The following is a 17,414-nucleotide window of genomic DNA, read 5'->3' as shown; positions in this document are numbered from 1 at the left end:
CAAGACGACGGAAGTGATGTTTGTTATGACACTTTTCCATGACTATGACTAATTCTCAAAGTATATCTGGAGTGACAATTTGGTCATACTTCCTTTTTTACTGCATCTTACATTATTATCTGTTTTTGTGTGCTAAATTCTTCACCACACCCAGAGAAACGGTGAGTAGCTTATACAATGTTGTATTTTTTATTCTTTCTGATTATTTGTTTCTCATTATTAGTTATTAGCCAATCATTATCAAATAGTATTAGAGATATCCCGTACTTTATCATCTTTTTTTAGTGCTTTGCTGTTATTATTCATGATTTGTATGATTGTGAATGGCATGTGATGCTGTTCCATGTGTGGAAAATGTTACCAGCTAAAACATTGAAATTATAAACGGTCGTCCAGCAGGGGACGCTGATTAGCCCGAATCCTCAGTTGATCTTACTTTTATTATCGATAATGGTATAACCACTTGAATTTACATCTTAGTCAAAGCAGATCAATATTGATTTTACGTGGATGAAGCTGTGAGGGATAGACTTGCACTCTTTACAGTGGTACGTACTGTATAAATGTTGAAAAAGTTGTTCAGTTGAAAAGTTTCAAAACTCACAACTTTAAAAAGGTTTGTCTTTTGAATGTTTTTTTTGTTTGTTTTGTTAATGTTTTGTCATCTGATCGACTAACATGAAGTACAATCTATTGAAAATACTCTCTCTCACAGCCTCATATTCATTCCTGTCAAACATTAAATTTATGTTGCAATAAATCATTACAGTATTAATATTCGATAAACAAATACAAATAATTTTTTCTCAAATACTTTTTTTTTTTTAGTAAATTGATTAGTCTTGTTCAGCGCTGAGAAAAGTAACATGTACCACGTGACATCGCCGCCTAGATTTAGCACCGATCTAGACAATATTTTGCATATGAAAAATGACACTTAGTGAATTTAGTATCTGTTGAATTGAAAGCACATAATAAAGAATTTAAAATGGTAAAATAATTATTTTAGCACGTCGTACCTGACCAATTAGAGAGCGTTTTCGGGCCACTACGCCCCGCCCCTTATAGACAATGCTGATTTCCATTCTTCTCACTTATTCCGTTTCTGTGACAGAAACCGCAGCGGAGCAGATGGCCGCGAATCCGACGAGACCGTCCGGGCAGCCGGGCAAGGTGAAGAAGGATGAGTCGCTGCTGGGAAAACTGGGAGGAACGTTAGTTCGCAAAAAGAAGCTGAAAGAAGGTAATATTTTTAGGATATTGTTACTGTGAAACAAAGAAAGGATAAAATAATGTAATTAGAAGAGCACATGACATCATGCTGTGAATGATTTTATCTCTGTCCATGGTGCTGCACTTGATCAATAAATAGATTTATGAAAATGCTTCTTTCTCTGCGGGATATTTAACCACTTTTATTATTTATGTTAAAATAGCCTATTTATATTTTAGATATAATATTTAATATAAGTAATATGTATTTCTACCGGACTATTATAAGTAATTGTATAATCCTAATTTAAAAATAAAATAAAATGTGATTTACTCTTTGTATATCATCAGCATAACTTCAGCCCCAGTTATTTTGTGTTGTTGTCTGGGACAGAAATAGCCAGGTCAGGAGCTCAAGGTTATTCAGATAACAATGAAGCAGGTTGTGTTGTATTTCTTTTAGTTATATTGTTTTCCCCTGTTAAACTCTGAAGAGTTAAACATCTATGTCTGTGCTTTTTAGATTTCTTGTTTTGTACAGTTTTAGATCAAACTCACCCCTTCCAAGCCTCTGTCTGTGTGAACAGCTGCACAGTAAAGTGTGTGCGTGTGCGTGTGTGTGTGTGTGTGTGTGTCATTCCTGTCTCATTAAGGAACAGAGAGGAAGGGCTGATTTTAATAGTTTTTGTACCGTTTTAACCTTCACACAGTCACGCAGTTACACAATGTGTTAAAGGCTCTTTAGTCACTCTTTATTTAGGGATTTATTTGGGACATTTGAAAAGAGTTTTGAAGTTTGAAGTAATTGCCTTGCTAAGTGGTTAGTCTTCTGAATGCTTGCCAGGCTTGAGTGGTCTAAATGGTTGCTAAATGTAGGGTGTTCTGGATGGTTGTTAGGGGCAGGGTGTTGCTATGGCATTCTGGCTAGTTGCTTGGATGTTCTGGCTGGTTGTCAGGATGTTGCTAATGTGATTTGACTGGTTGCTAGGGTGTTTTGCTGATGGCTAGGGTGTTATGGATTGCTTTTAGGTTGTTAGGGTGTTCTGGATGGTTCCTGGGATGTTCTGGCTGGTTGTTAAGGTGTTGCTAGGGGTGTTTAGGCTGGTTTCTAGGGTGTTATGGTTGGTTGCTAGGGTGTTCTGGATAATTGTTATGGCAGGGTATTGCTAGGGTGTTCTTGCCAGTTGCTTGGGTCTTCTGGATGGTTGTTAGGATTTATGGCTGGTTGTTTGGGTGTTCTGGATGGTTGTTAAGGTGTTGCTATGGCATTTTGGCTGGTTTCTAGGGCGTTCTGGATGGTTGTTGGGGCAGGGTGTTGCTAGGGTGTTCTGGCCAGTTGCTAGGGTGTTCTGGATGGTTGTCAGCATATTAATAATGTAGTCTGGCTGGTTACTAGGGTGTTTTTGTTTATTGTTAGGGTGTTCTGGGTGTTTTTTAAGTTGCCAGGGTGTTGCTAGGGTGTTCTGACTGGTTCCTAGGATGTTTTGGCTGGTTGTCAGGATGTTGCTAATGTGGTCTGGCTGATTGCTATGCTGTTTTTGCTGACTGTTAGGGTGTCCTGGATGGTTCATAGGATATTCTGACTGGTTGTTTGGGTGGGGTGTTCTGGATGGTTCCTAGGATGATATGGCTGGTTGCTAGGGTGTTTTAGCCAGTTGCTTGGGTGTTCTGGATGGTTGTTAGGATTTGTGGCTGGTTGTTTGGGTGTTCTGGGTGGTTGTTAAGGTGTTGCTATGGCATTTGTTGACATGGCATGGCTGGTTTCTAAGATGTTCTGGCTGGTTGCTAGGGTGTTCTGACCAGTTTCTTGGGTGTTCTGGATTGTTGTCAGGATGTTGCTAATGTAGTCTGGCTGGTTGCTAGGATGTTTTGAAAATTGATAGGGTGTTTTTTTCAGGTTGTTAGGGTGTTGCTAGGGTGTTCTGGATGGTTCCTGTATGGATTGGCTGGTTGTCAGGATGTTGCTAATGTGGTCTGGCTGGTTGCTAGGGTGCTCTGGGTGGGTTTTAAGTTGTTAGGGTGTTGCTAGTGTTTTCTGACTGGTTCCTATGATGTTCTGGCTGGTGGCAGGATGTTGCTAATGTGGTCTGGCTGGTTGCTATGGTGTTATAGCTGATTGTTAGGGTGTTCTGGATGTATTTTAGGTTGTTAGGGTATTCTAGATGGTTCCTATGATGTTCTGGCTGGTGGCAGGATGTTGCTAATGTGGTCTGGCTGGTTGCTATGGTGTTATAGCTGGCTGTTTGGGTGTTCTGGATGGTTGTTAGGATTTCTGACTGATTGTTAAGATGTTGCTAGGGTGTTTTGGCTGGTTGCTATGGTGTTCTGGCTGGTTGACCTGTAGTCAGAACTGTGCTCTTTGTTGGATGTAGTTTGAAAACTCTAGGAGGAACAAGCATACATTTTAATGGAAGTCTGTGGAAAATTTGATGGTATGCTGGTCAAGTGTCTTACAGATGAGTGACGTTGGTCAAGCATGTTGTTTTGTGTAGATGAGTCTATAGCACCACCCAGAGGACATTTGCTTGAAAGAGTGTTTGTTTGTTTTTTGAGGAAAGCAGTTGTCATGATTGACAGCAGCTTTACACAGCAGATCTACACATTTCCCATCGCTGCTGTGCAGACGCTGATAGCAGAAAACCCTTTAAATATGTGTGTGTGTCAGGATGTTGAACTGGCTATTACACATTGTGTGTGTGTGTGTGTATAAGAGATACTGACAGATCTGGCTGTTGCTGCCTTCATTTTTTAATTACCCTGAGACTTGTTGAAACCCTTGAAGAACATGGATTCCAGTAAGTTTCACTCTTGTCTATGTAATTTTTACATTGAGAGTCGGTGTGTTTGTATTTAACTCATTGTGTTGGTTCTCATAGCTCATAGCTGTCTCAGTTGAAGTGAAACTATATTAGAAAAGCTTTCAATAGAAAGCAGAAGCTTAGTTCGTCATCACTGAATAGTTTAAACTACTCACAGCTTAAAATACTAATACATTTTTCTTGTTATAATAGATTGGTTGGTTATCATCACCGCTTAACATTCCCAGTACAACAGTAATTAAAATATATTTTTTAAAATGTTTAATTTTATTGTATTTTAAAATAGACCATTAGTATACAAAAATGTGTACACATTTTTATATTATTAAAATTGAATTTTTTTTTTTTTCACTTTTTTTTCAATTTATTCAGTTACAAACTTTGCTAGAGTTGAGTTAATATACTGTAGCACTGTTGTGGTGTTCTTCAGAGTTAGTAATGGTAAATAAGTGAGGCCGTAACCTTGTATTCAAGCTTAAGTTAGTAGTTTAGAATCAGCCTTTGAAAAACATATTGCTGACCACTAATCTGAATTTTGAGGCAGCTATGGTACTTTTGGTTTGAGGTTGGAACATATTAAAATCAGCAGTAGATCATGATAGTTTTCTGGCACAAATGACTGACATTATCTGTAGTAATGACAGACAGTATGTGTCTGGGGACTAACTGTGGACCGTGTGTAATACAGGAAGTGTTTGTGACATGACACAATCTTATTTTCTCTGACATCTGAACTTTGTGTTACTCATCTGGCGTCCCTTTCCCTCTCCAGCATCCCAGTGATCCCACAAATAAGTGCTGCTATATTTAAGATCAGCTCCATTCCTCTGACCGGACTGTTATTTTTGTTGGCTTTGTAATAAATAACTTTCCCCAGGTGCTACAGACATACACACCGCTGACAAGCACTGCACACACACACACACTGCAGTGTGTGTTGATTTTTCAGGGGAGTGTTTGTTGTGTCATGTCTTGTTTTTGCAGTCGCTGATGTGCAGCTTTTTACTAATTGATTTAAGCATTAGGAATCAGCTTTCCAGGAAAAAAAAATCATCAGATTCACAACACAAATCAAATATCTTAATGAACTGAAATATCAAAATTTAAATCAAATTAAATAGAATAGAATAAAATCTAATTAATTAGATGACACAAATCCAAGATCTGGAAATCTTCAAAGATCCATGAAGATTTATTTAATGTGTTACAGAAATATTCAAATATATAATCCATAATAGAAAAGAAATGAATAGAATTATTAAGACGGCACACATCTAAGATCTAGAAATATTCGAAGATCCATGAAGATTTCTTGTATAACAGGAAAACGTAATATCTAATTCAGAATAGAACAGAAAATAGAATAGAATTATTTAGAAGCCACACAAAAAATGGAAATCTTGAAAGATCCATGAAGATTTCATGTATTGCAGAAACAACTTGAATATCTAATCCATTATAGAATAGAATAGAATTAATTAGACAATATGCATCCAAGGAAATCTTCAAAAATTCATGAAGATTTCATGTATTGTAGAAAAACTTGAATATCTAATCCAGAATAGAATAGAATAGAATTATTAAGACGGCACACATCTAAGATCTGGAAATATTCGAAGATCCATGAAGATTTCATGTATAACAGAAAAACGTAATATCTAATTCAGAATAGAACAGAAAATAGAATAGAATTATTTAGAAGCCACACAAAAAAAATGGAAATCTTGAAAGATCCATGAAGATTTCATGTATTGCAGAAACAACTTGAATATCTAATCCATTAGAATAGAATAGAATAGAATAGAATAGAATAGAATAAGATTAATCAGACAATATGCATCCAAGGAAATCTTCAAAAATTCATGAAAATTTCATGTATTGTAGAAAAACTTGAATATCTAATCCAGAATAGAATAGAATAGAATAGAATAGAATAGAATAGAATTATTAAGACGGCACACATCTAAGATCTGGAAATATTCGAAGATCCATGAAGATTTCATGTATAACAGAAAAAAGTAATATCTAATTCAGAATAGAATAGAAAATAGAATAGAACTATTTAGAAGCCACACAAAAAAATGGAAATCTTGAAAGATCCATGAAGATTTCATGTATTGCAGAAACAACTTGAATGTCTAATCCATTATAGAATAGAATAGAATAGAATAGAATAGAATAAGATTAATCAGACAATACGCATCCAAGGAAATCTTCAAAAATTCATGAAGATTTCATGTATTGTAGAAAAACTTGAATATCTAATCCAGAATAGAATAGAATAGAATTATTTAGACGGCACACATCTAAGATCTGGAAATATTTGAAGATCCATGAAGATTTCATGTATTGCAGAAAAACTTGAATATCTAATCCATAATAGAATAGAACTGAATAGAATTAATTAGAGAACATGCATCCAAGATCTGGAAATCTTTTAAGATCCATGAATATTTCATATATTGCAGAAAAAACTTGAATTTCATGTATTGCAGAAAAACTTGAATATGTAATCCATCATAGAATAGAATAGAATAGAATAGAATAGAATAGAATAGAATAGAATAGAATTATTAAGATGACACACATCTAAAATCTGGAAATTTTTGAAGATCCATGAAAATTTCATGTATTGCAGAAAAACTTGCATATCTAATCCATAATAGAATAGAATCAAACATAATATAAAATTAAGACAAGATAAAAAATATAAGAGATTTATTGTGTTGGAGAAAAGAAAACAATGAATGAATAACGACAAATGTAGAATACTGTAAAAAGCAGAGGTGTATCATCTCTCCATCAAGTGTTGTTCTAGTTAGTCCCTCATTAGTGTGCTCATTCATTAGTGTGTAGTAAGCAGCCTCTCCTCCTCATTGAAACAGGAGCAGTGAGGGTGGGGGGTTTCAAAGGGACAGAAATAACATGTGATGACGCGAGTGCAACTGCTGTAGCCACACTGGCGGCCTCCCACACACACTCGCCACTAAGACTTACTGCAGGGACATTAGCGGGATTCAGTGCTGTTTAACGAGACATGGCTGGTCTACTGTGTGGAACGAAGAGAAGAAAGCAAGGTAGACTTTAGATAGCAGGTCTGTTTGTGTGTGTGTGTGTGTGTGTGTGTGTTCACTAGGGCTATTTTGTGCAGCAATTTAATATATCTGAAATAAATGTTTGTGTTAACATTACCATGTTAGATTAACATGATAAATAAATATTTATTTATTTATGAATACAAATGCTTTTGCAATCATACAATTAAACATTACTATCGTATATATTATATAGGCTATATTATTATATTATTTAAGTATTTATAGAATAGTTTGTACAGTATGTTCACTATGGTTAGCGATTAGTAAATGGCTATTTTATGGTGTTGTGTTTTTTTTGGTGCAGTGATTTAATACCTCTTAATTAAATTATTTAAAATTGTGTGTATAGCATCAACACATTAGATTTACATTATAAATACGTAATATAAATCTATTTCTGAATGTATATGCTTTTGCAAACAAACACTGAAAAATTGCTGCAATATATTATAACATTTATATTATTCATTATATTTAAACTCTTATTTGTTATATAGTATAGTTGGTGCTTATACAGTATTTATGTGTGTTCATTGAAATGACCAATTATTAAATCACTGTTTTATAGTGTAACCTTAAAATCTGTACTGCAGTGATTTAATATATCTGAATACAAATTGTGTTAACCTTAACATATAACTTTTATGTATTTTAAAAATACTTAAAATAACCTAAATGCATACATATATACAGTATTTAATATAAATAAAAATGCATTTGTATATATTGAACGCTATATATATGTATGGTGAATATATACAGACCTAGTATAGTATTTAATATACTGGTACAGTATTAGCATTTCTGGCTAGCATCTGTCTCTTCCTATAGGATTTTATCTGTGCGTGAAACATGGACGGAACTGTAATCCTAAGAAAATGAGGCATGTTTCATGGTGCCCCAGAGGAGAAATGCATTATTATGATGAAAAGCAAGAAGCGTAATCTTGCAGGAAATGCAGATTGGGCGCGAGATGCATGCAGTGCTCTCTATAGGCTAGTGCAGATGAAGAACTGCCAACACAAAACTGTCCCTTTGGACCTCAAATGTTTATCTGAGCTTAAATGGGGGGCTGAACACATGAATGGCTGATGGTTTTGCTTTTGCCTCTTACTGTCTTCTTTTCTCACCATTTTCAACTAAAATTGGAAAACTTTTATGCATTTTGTTAATTTACAGACAACGCCATTTTGGGGGCGTGAAAACTCAAACTTTTAAAAACGGGTTTCAAAGTGCACATTTTTGAAAACTATACTGTTTTCGAGACTGTAAACTACGAAAAGGGTGATGTCATGCGCATGCATATTACATGTTCAGTCTATAGGCACATAGTGTTTCTTTACAAAGTGACATTGCCAACTACTGGCCTGGCAGCAGAATGCAGCGTTTTTAGTCGTTTTCGTAGATCCGTGTGAACGGGGATCGTTTTGAAACGTTGTCGTCTGTACGTGAAAAATGCAAAGGAAATTTTTAGTACATCGTTTTCGTGTAAATGTACCCTCTACTGTTGACAGCAAGAGAAAACTGTTAGCATTCCTATTCATCTCAATACAGGGTTATCATCGTTAACTAATGCTAACACTTTCATTACGTGAAATAAAATGACTGAAACTTGAAATATGAAAAAAATAAAGGCAACACTTCTCATTTTCAATTACTTTAAGTTGAAGTACTAACTTCTCAATGATAGTTTCACAGAACAGGACTTCCTGAAAGCATGTGATTTGAATTTGTCAAAAGGTTCATTTCACACTTTTAAGAGCCTCTAAAAAGAATTTACCAGTGGCGAAAATATCTACCTAAATATATTGAAATATTAGCGATGCTTGCAAACAATTTTTTTTATCATAAAAAACGACTGTCAGTGGAGAAAAATGCTTTTTTGGCTCCAGATGGTGTAGTTACGTCATCAGCCACCAGGGGCTAACCATGCTAGCCAGTCAATGCTAAACCAGAATAAATGATCGTAGACTGTTTTACTCATAGTATATAAACATAGATGCCTCATTAGCGGCTGTTTCTATGGGCCACTATACGTAAGCCATCCGCAATATTAGGACAGTCAAAGCCGGTTCGTGAACATTCGAGAGCAAGTTGACTGAGCGTCTGCAACCGTAATCAGACGCATGTATGAATATCTATATCTCCAGTGGACTTCAGCAGATGATTTTGCTAAACTGGCACAATACAAGATGAAGGCGTCAGCTAACACAACAATAAAAATTTACCATAGTAAAAGTAAACACATTAAAAATACCATAGTAAAAACCTGTAATATTGAGTTAATACATATAAAAACATATTCTCACCTGAGAAAGGTTATCCCATTTCTTCAGGAATTTAAATGTCTGTGGTTTCACAACTAGAAGCTGACGGCATGCTAACCGTTCCAATATGGCGGGGCGCCGACGTGTCTAGAGTGGTCGAATGTGGCATCTATGTATACATATCTATGGTTTTACTCTCATTCGCCAGTATTAAAATACTCAAATATCTTCAATATCTTCTACTGTTCAAAAGTTGAGTTTCAGTTTTTTTCCCTACCTTCCTTAAAAGTGCCTTCAGCTTACTAAGGCTGCATTTATTTGATCAAAAATGTAGTAAAATAGTAATATTGTGAAATATTATTTGAATTCTATTTTACTATATTTTAAAATAGAATTTATTTCTGTGATCAAAGCTGGATTTTCAGCATCATTGCTCCAGTCTTCAGTGTCACATGATCCTTCAGAAATCATTCTAATATGCTGATTTGCTGCTCAAACATGTTGAAAACAAGCTTCTTAATATTCTTGTGGAAAATGTCATACTTTTTTTCAGGATTCTTTGATGAATAGAAAGTTCAAAAGAACAGCTTTTAATTGAAATATACATTTTTTTTTTAATTTACAGAAACTTTTGATCCATTTAATGCATCCCTGCTGAATAAAACTATTATTTTCTTTAAAAAAAACCTTCTCTTTAGACTAAATATTCAAACATTAATGTATGTATGTGTTAGTGTGAGTGTGGTTTCATACAGGAGGAACTCTGTTTCCATTGTAGAGGAAGTGCACTAAACTGAAGCTGTTCTCCATAGGATCGAGATGTCGGTTACTGCTCATTTTATACACAAACTGTAATTACCTGATGGAGGAAGAGAATGAGTCACTCATGAATCAGCTGATTAATTACTGCACACTAATCAGTTAATTAAGACTGCAACGATCTACTGATCTAGAAACAGCAGAGAGTTACATGATATTAGCCGTTGATATTTTCTTGAAACTGTGTACCATAGTACCTTGATATTTACCATATTATTACTGTATTCATATACTATGGTGTTTACATGGTACTCCAAGGTACTTTTATAATATTACCATGGTACATGTCTTAGAAAATATGATGCTTTATTATTCTCTTTTTGTTTCCTTAGTGAGTGACCTTCATGAAGAGGGTAAGAACGCCATCAACGCCCCCCTCCTGCACGCCGGCCCGGAGCTGCTCCCAGAGGACACACTGCTTGGTAACATATTGCTCCTTTTCATCCATCAAACCCAATGTAATATGGAGAAATAGAGTGCTGCAGCAATGGCGCATTTTTGTAAGCCTGGTTTCCCCAACAAAAACCCAATATGACTTTTCACACTGGCTTTTGGATTATTGTAGATCAACAAACGTTTTTTTTCTTCATCATGATAATAATCAAAAATTAACACAACTTTTGTATTTCGAAAATTTTTGTATTTTGAAATGCAATCGGCAGAAATAAAAATCTAAAGTGAACTTCACCATGGTCACATGACTTCAACATCACCACCATAAGCTTCTAACAATTCTTTCATCAGGGCTGCCAACCCACTCAATGCATTCAGCGTGAGACCGCACATTTAACCATATGCACGGTTACTTCCTGGTTTTCGTATGTATGTGTTAGTGTGAGTTAAAAATTCAAACAGATCTCTGTCTTCCTCTTTATTACTAGTTATAGCACCAAATAAACATGAATGAACATCAGAAGGTATGCTGAAAGATACAGTACTGAAATGTACTATGTATCATGTCTCATGTAGTTGTTCAATGAGTGTTCCAACCATGGAAAGATGTGAATAAAACAGCTTGTGAAAGCCATTTAGTGACCATATAGCATGCTAGTTAGCTAGAAAAAATAACTAAAGAGAGGAGCATTTTGCTAAATACATGCACTTTTTTATATATTTATTATATTTTTACTCTTGGCCTATATCATTAAAAAATATTATAACATTATTATAAAAAACACATTATATTAATTGTATAAGAATGAGTTGTTCATTTTAACCTTTAATAATATTACCAGCTGATAGGTTTCCCCCCCCCCTTTCATAATTCTCACTCCAAACCATTTTCAACCATTTGAAAGTTTGAGTTATTATAGTTTCCAAGAGCACGAATATAAACATAATGAGACTGTACAAGTGACTGAGTATATGAAGTATATGAATGAGTATAAGCTTAAAAAAAATCACAATTGGGGTATTATTGCTGTATTTTTTAAAGTCATACATGTCAACCTATTCAAATAGCCCATTGTCATTAGGACAATGGAAGTGCTAAAATGCTTGTTTCCAGCTTTTGACCTACAAAAATATGTAATTAACTCAGCACTATTGACTCATCTGTGTGTGTTTTTATTATCCTATTTAAGAATTTCAGGAGAAAGCTTCTGAGACAAAGCTGGCACTTGAGCAATACATTACTAAGAACTCTTAACCCCTATTTTGTGGTGGTGTTGGGTGTGGGGGACACTTCTCGTTTCCTCCTTGTCTCTTACTCACCCTGATTTCTGAGTCACACAGCTGGAGAAATTCATCCACACCCAAGACAGTTCTAGAGGATGGTCCAACATAATCGTCTGCAAAAACACTGTGTTTATGATCTACTTTCATCCTTGATTTTTGCAGAGGAAAATGCAGAAAGGACCATTCTAGACCCCATGTCCAGAGAAGACCTCAATTTCAAAGACCTGCAGAAGGTAGAAAACACATTTTCGGACTGTTTACACTAACATCTCTGAATAGATTATGCAATGAGAAGAACAGAAATGGTAGATAAAGACAATAACACCAGTGGGACTGTAAATTTGAGATTAAGTTTTAGCTATTACTTCAAACCCCTCAAGCCAGTGCTGTTTTAAAGCGGACCTATAATGCCCCCTTTAAAAGATGTAATATAAGTCTGTGGTGTCCCCAGAATGTGTCTGTGAAGTTTCAGCTCAAAATCCCCCACAGATCATTTATTATAGTTTGTCAAATTTGCCCCTATTTGGGTGTGAGCAAAAACACATTGTTTTTGTGTGTGTTCCTTTAAATGCAAATGAGCTGCTGCTCCCGCCTCCTTTCCAGAAGAGGGCGGAGCTTTAACAGCTCACGCTTCGGTTGCTCAACAACAACAACAAAGCTGGAGAATCTCACACAGCCAAAATGACGATTGTCAGTAACAGTGAGGCCAATCAATGTAAGGCTGAGCATCGTGACAATCCTCATTTTGGCTGCGTGAGATTCTCCACCTTTGTTGTTGTTGAGCAACCGAAGCACGAGCTGTTAAAGCTCCGCCCTCTTCTGGAAAGGAGGCGGGAGCAGCAGAGACTTGTATTACATCTTGTGAAAAAGGGGGAAAATAGATCCCCTTTAACCCTAGCCATATAGTAAGTACATACAAAATGAAAATTCTGTCATTTATTACTTACCCTCATGCCGTTCCACACCCGTAAGACCTTCATTAATCTTCAGAACACAAATTAAGATATTTTAGTTGAAATCCGATAGCTCCGTGAGGCCTCCATAGGGAGCAATGGACACTTCCTCTCTCAAGATCCATAAAGTTACTAAAAACATATTTTAATCTGTTCATGTGAGTACAGTGGTTCAATGTTAATATTATAAAGTGATGAGAATATTTTTGGAGCACCAAAAAAAACTAAATAACGACTTATTTAGTGATGGCCGATTTCAAAACACTGCTTCAGGAAGCATCGGAGCACAGATGAATCAGTGTGTCGAATCTGCTGTTCGGAGCGCCAAAGTCACGTGATTTCAGCCGTTGGCAGTTTGACACGCGATCTGAATCATGATTCGACACACTGATTCATTTTTGCTCCGATGCTTCATGAAGCAGTGTTTTGAAATCGGCCATCACTAAATAAGTCGTTATTTTGTTTTGTTTGGCGCACCAAAAATATTCTCGTCGCTTTATAATATTAATATTGAACCACTGTACTCACATGAACTTATTTAAATATGTTTTTAGTACCTTTATGAATCTTGAGAGAGGAAGTGTCCATTGCTCCCTATGGAGGCCTCACGGAGCTATCGGATTTCAACTAAAATATCTTAATTTGTGTTCTGAAGATTAACGAAGGTCTTACGGGTGTACGTAATAAATGACAGAATTTGAATTTTTTGGGTGAACTAACCCTTTAATTATTGTATGTATTTATTATTATATTGTATGTTAACATGTAGTTAACTCTTTCCCCACCATGGAATTTTCCGTCATTTATGGCACAACACTTCTAAGCCACACCGACGTTGCATAATTACCATTCTACTCACTGACCTTTTAATAAACTCTTTCTCTCAGGTTCTCATTGACTGGATCAACAGTGAACTGGAGGAGGACCGAATCATCGTAAAAGACCTTGAAGAAGATCTGTATGATGGACAGGTCCTGCAGAAACTTTTCGGTAAGACCAAGACAAGAACTTTACATTTATGATTCTCTGCTGTTTTGGATTTTTGTTATGGTACCAAAAGTTTTCAGTGTGGTACTAGTGAGGATGTTCTATGTGTGGGTCGCCTCCTTCAGAGAAGCTGTCGGGTTATAAGCTGAATGTGGCGGAGGTGACGCAGTCAGAGATCGGACAGAAGCAGAAGCTGCAGACGGTTCTGGAAGCCGTTAATGGAGTTCTCAGACCGCTGGAGTGGAACACAGAGTGGAGTGTCGACTGTGAGTGCTGAAAAAATGGTCAATTTAGATCATCTTTAAATACATTAACAAAAATAAAGAAATGTATTGTTGATTATGTCTGTGTCTCTTCCTCAGCCATCCACTCGAAGAACCTGGTGTCCATCGTGTACCTGCTGCTGGCGCTGGCCATGTATTACGCAGCTCCCATCCGCTTACCTGAGCATGTGTCCGTCCAGGTGATCGTGGTCAAGGTATGACGACTTCAGTAAAGTGTGAAAGTGAAAGTGCCTTCAAATGCCTTTAGCCTAATACACAGGTTTGTTTTTGTCTCAGAAAAAAGAGGGAATCCTGCAGACTGCTCATGTGACCAAACAACTCACAAGCACCACAACAGAGTAAGCTTCAATGTGGCCATCTAGTGATGAAAGATGGTTATAACATGAATTTTTTTTTTATTTGAGCGTGTGATCTGATGTTTGCTTTGTTTTCACTGTTTCCAACAGAATGATGATCGGAAGGTCAGGTGGGTATTTTCACACACAATTTTCATGTTTTCCTTTTTAATACTTTGCTGGAAAATCCAAGGCATACCAGTTTAAAGAGGTCAAATTAGCTTTTTTTTGCACATTGTAGCTGGTTCAAGGTGGTTTACAAGCCCTGATCTGCTTGACCAAGGTGAAAATAAACCATCTAGACCAGCTAAATGTAGAAACGACCTGACCTGAGGTAGAAACCATATAATCAGATAACACCAGGAGCTGGTTTTAGCTGGATTTTGAGTCCCAAAAAGTTTTTTATTTTTATTTTCTATTTTTATTAGTCCCAAAAAGTTTCTTTGTATTGTCATTTGCAGAACGTGATGCTTTTGACACCTTATTGGATCACGCACCTGACAAACTGAACGTAGTGAAAACGGTAAGAAGCTATTCCGGACGGGACGAGAAGTTCTGTGTAATGGTGCTGATTATCCAAAATTAACATTTAATGTTTGTTTTTTCAGTCGCTGATCACATTTGTGAATAAACACTTGAACAAATTGAACCTGGAGGTTACAGAACTGGAATCACAGGTATAAACATCATCTCTTAAAGGGATAGTTCACCCAAAAATTATACCAGGATTTTCTCACCCTCGGGCCATCTTCTCAGAAGAACACAATCAGAGATCAATTTAAAAATATCCTTGCTCTTCCAAGCTTTACAATGGTAGTAAAGGGGGGGCTAGATTGTGAAGCCCCAAAAAATGTATCCATCCATTATAAAACTAATCCATACGGCTCCAGGGCGTTAATAAAGTCCTTCTGAAGCGAGGCGATGCGTTTTTGTAAGAAAAATATCCACATTTAAAAATTTATAAATCCAAATAACTGGCTTTCGGCGGACGACCGTACACATACTGCGCAAAACGACTTGCGCCATATTAGCAACCCCTGACCTGATGTATGACACGTGACCGGTGTTTTGTTTTGCTCTATCCTCTGTGCTTCTGCGTTCGTCATTACGTCATGCATCGGGTCAGGGGTTTCTCTTCCTCCACAAATCAATGCGTACGTCTGTCTGCCGGAAGCTAGTTATCATAGTTTATAAAGTTTTAAATATGGATATTTTTCTTACAAAAACCAATAGCTTCTCTTCAGAAGGCCTTTATTAAACCCCTGCAGCCATATGGATTACTTTTATGATGGATGGAGAGCAAGCATATTTTTAAATATATCTCTGATTGTGTTAGTCTGAAAGAAGATAGTCATATACACCTAGGTTGGCTCGAGGGTGAGTAAATCAAAATCTCTTGATGTGTGTGTGAAGTTTGCAGATGGTGTCTATCTGGTGTTGCTGATGGGACTGTTGGAAAATTACTTTGTTCCCCTGTACAACTTCTACCTCACGCCAGAAAGCTTCGAACAAAAGGTAAGCGTGCTGTAGGCTGGTCTAATGTGGACTGCTGAGGTCTGATGCGGTCTAAAGAGGACTGATTTGTTCTGTTGTTAGGGTCTAATGAAGTATAATGGTGCTTGATTAGACTGAAAGGGTCTGATGCGGTTTGATGAGGTCTGCATCAGACCTGTCAGACTTCATGAATCCACATCAGACTACATCAAACGACGTCACATGATATCAGACCACATAAGCCTCAACAAGTCCACATCAGACCTTATCAGATTTCATGAATACTCTTCAGATGACATCACACCATTATCAGACCGCATCAGTCTCAACGAGTCCACATGAGTCTAATTCGGTTCTGATATGGTTTGTTGTGGACTCATGAAGTCTGATAATATGATGGTTCTAGAATTCTTATAGCATTAAACTGACAAATTACCTGAGCATTTCTATTTCTAGCATTCAAAAACTGGTTTGTACTAATTACTAGCTATGGAAAAGAATTGCTAGAGTTGTTTTTCTGTCTTGTAGGTACATAATGTCACATTTGCTTTTGAGCTCATGCAGGATGGTGGATTACAGAAACCCAAAGCTCGACCAGAAGGTACCAAAAAATTCATCAGCATTAAATACACAACCTTCAGATTTCATAATAGACTAGCTCATTATCTGAACCGGTTCACGGTGTCACCTAGATTATCCACTAGATGGAGATGTTCCTCAATAGATGCAACACACTGTACCTTCCCTTTCTGTTCTTTCACAATGACAGCTAACATATTCAAGCCTCAGTCTGTTTAACAGCAATTCTGTTGTTTGTGTCTTGCAGATGTGGTGAACTTGAATCTGAAGTCAACTCTCAGGGTGCTGTATAACCTTTTCACAAACTACAAAAACTCAGACTAACACTGAAAGCGATCCTAGTCGTGCCTCCCTGATGCCAAGACTTCTGTGCTCACACATCCCTTGTGTTTCTTTTGTATGTAAGAATGAAATATTTTGTATAATTTAGCTTATTTATGCTCAGAATCGAATGTATTCAGCCTTAATGATCCGTCAGTGTAGCAGCTCATTAAAATATTTTATTTTGACTTACCTGCCACTGCTTTAAGCACTACACACGGAATGACTGTTTGTCCTGGAATGATTCATAAACCTGCACTGTGTATTATTTTAGTAGAAATGCTGTAATTATTTCAAATAAACAAGTGCTTTCTACATGCTGGAATGAATTCATTTTGACATCTCTGAATTGGATCTTGATGGTCTTTAAAATGATTTTATGAGCGACCAATATAGGTTTTTTGATCAAAATAAGCAGTTGCATATCACGTCTTCATACACAGAATTATTCATGCTTAACAACCTTGGTACATATAAATATTTCACCTTCATGTCTCACACAGGCTTGGAGTAGGCATGAAACAGAAGTAGTGATAGTCTTTTCTTCCATGTTGTGACATATATCCGAG

At 36.5% G+C, this 17,414-nt stretch overlaps 1 protein-coding gene across 4 annotated transcripts; it reads left to right on the top strand.

The window, feature by feature from the left end:
- The first annotated feature begins 10 nt into the window (after positions 1-10).
- parvb (parvin, beta) lies at positions 11-17,160 on the top strand. 4 transcript variants are annotated; one of them, XM_048157891.1, is made up of 14 exons: positions 11-161; positions 1,115-1,243; positions 10,548-10,637; positions 12,055-12,125; positions 13,733-13,835; positions 13,958-14,098; positions 14,195-14,310; positions 14,393-14,454; positions 14,563-14,582; positions 14,913-14,974; positions 15,060-15,128; positions 15,865-15,966; positions 16,474-16,546; positions 16,772-17,160. In XM_048157891.1, the coding sequence occupies exons 2-14, from the start codon at positions 1,132-1,134 to the stop codon at positions 16,846-16,848; spliced, it is 1,098 nt and encodes a 365-aa protein (XP_048013848.1). In that variant the 5' UTR covers positions 11-161; positions 1,115-1,131; the 3' UTR covers positions 16,849-17,160. The 4 variants fall into 4 exon arrangements, with proteins under 4 accessions (XP_048013848.1, XP_048013849.1, XP_048013851.1 ...); XM_048157892.1 differs by lacking the exon at positions 11-161 and adding an exon at positions 426-548; XM_048157894.1 differs by lacking the exons at positions 11-161; positions 1,115-1,243 and adding an exon at positions 3,874-4,007.
- The last annotated feature ends 254 nt before the right edge of the window (positions 17,161-17,414 follow it).

Source organism: Megalobrama amblycephala, linkage group LG15 (assembly GCF_018812025.1).
Source record: "Megalobrama amblycephala isolate DHTTF-2021 linkage group LG15, ASM1881202v1, whole genome shotgun sequence".
Lineage (NCBI taxonomy): Eukaryota > Metazoa > Chordata > Actinopteri > Cypriniformes > Xenocyprididae > Megalobrama > Megalobrama amblycephala.
Note: the sequence above shows the minus strand (reverse complement) of the source record. Positions and strands in the feature narration are given on the sequence as shown.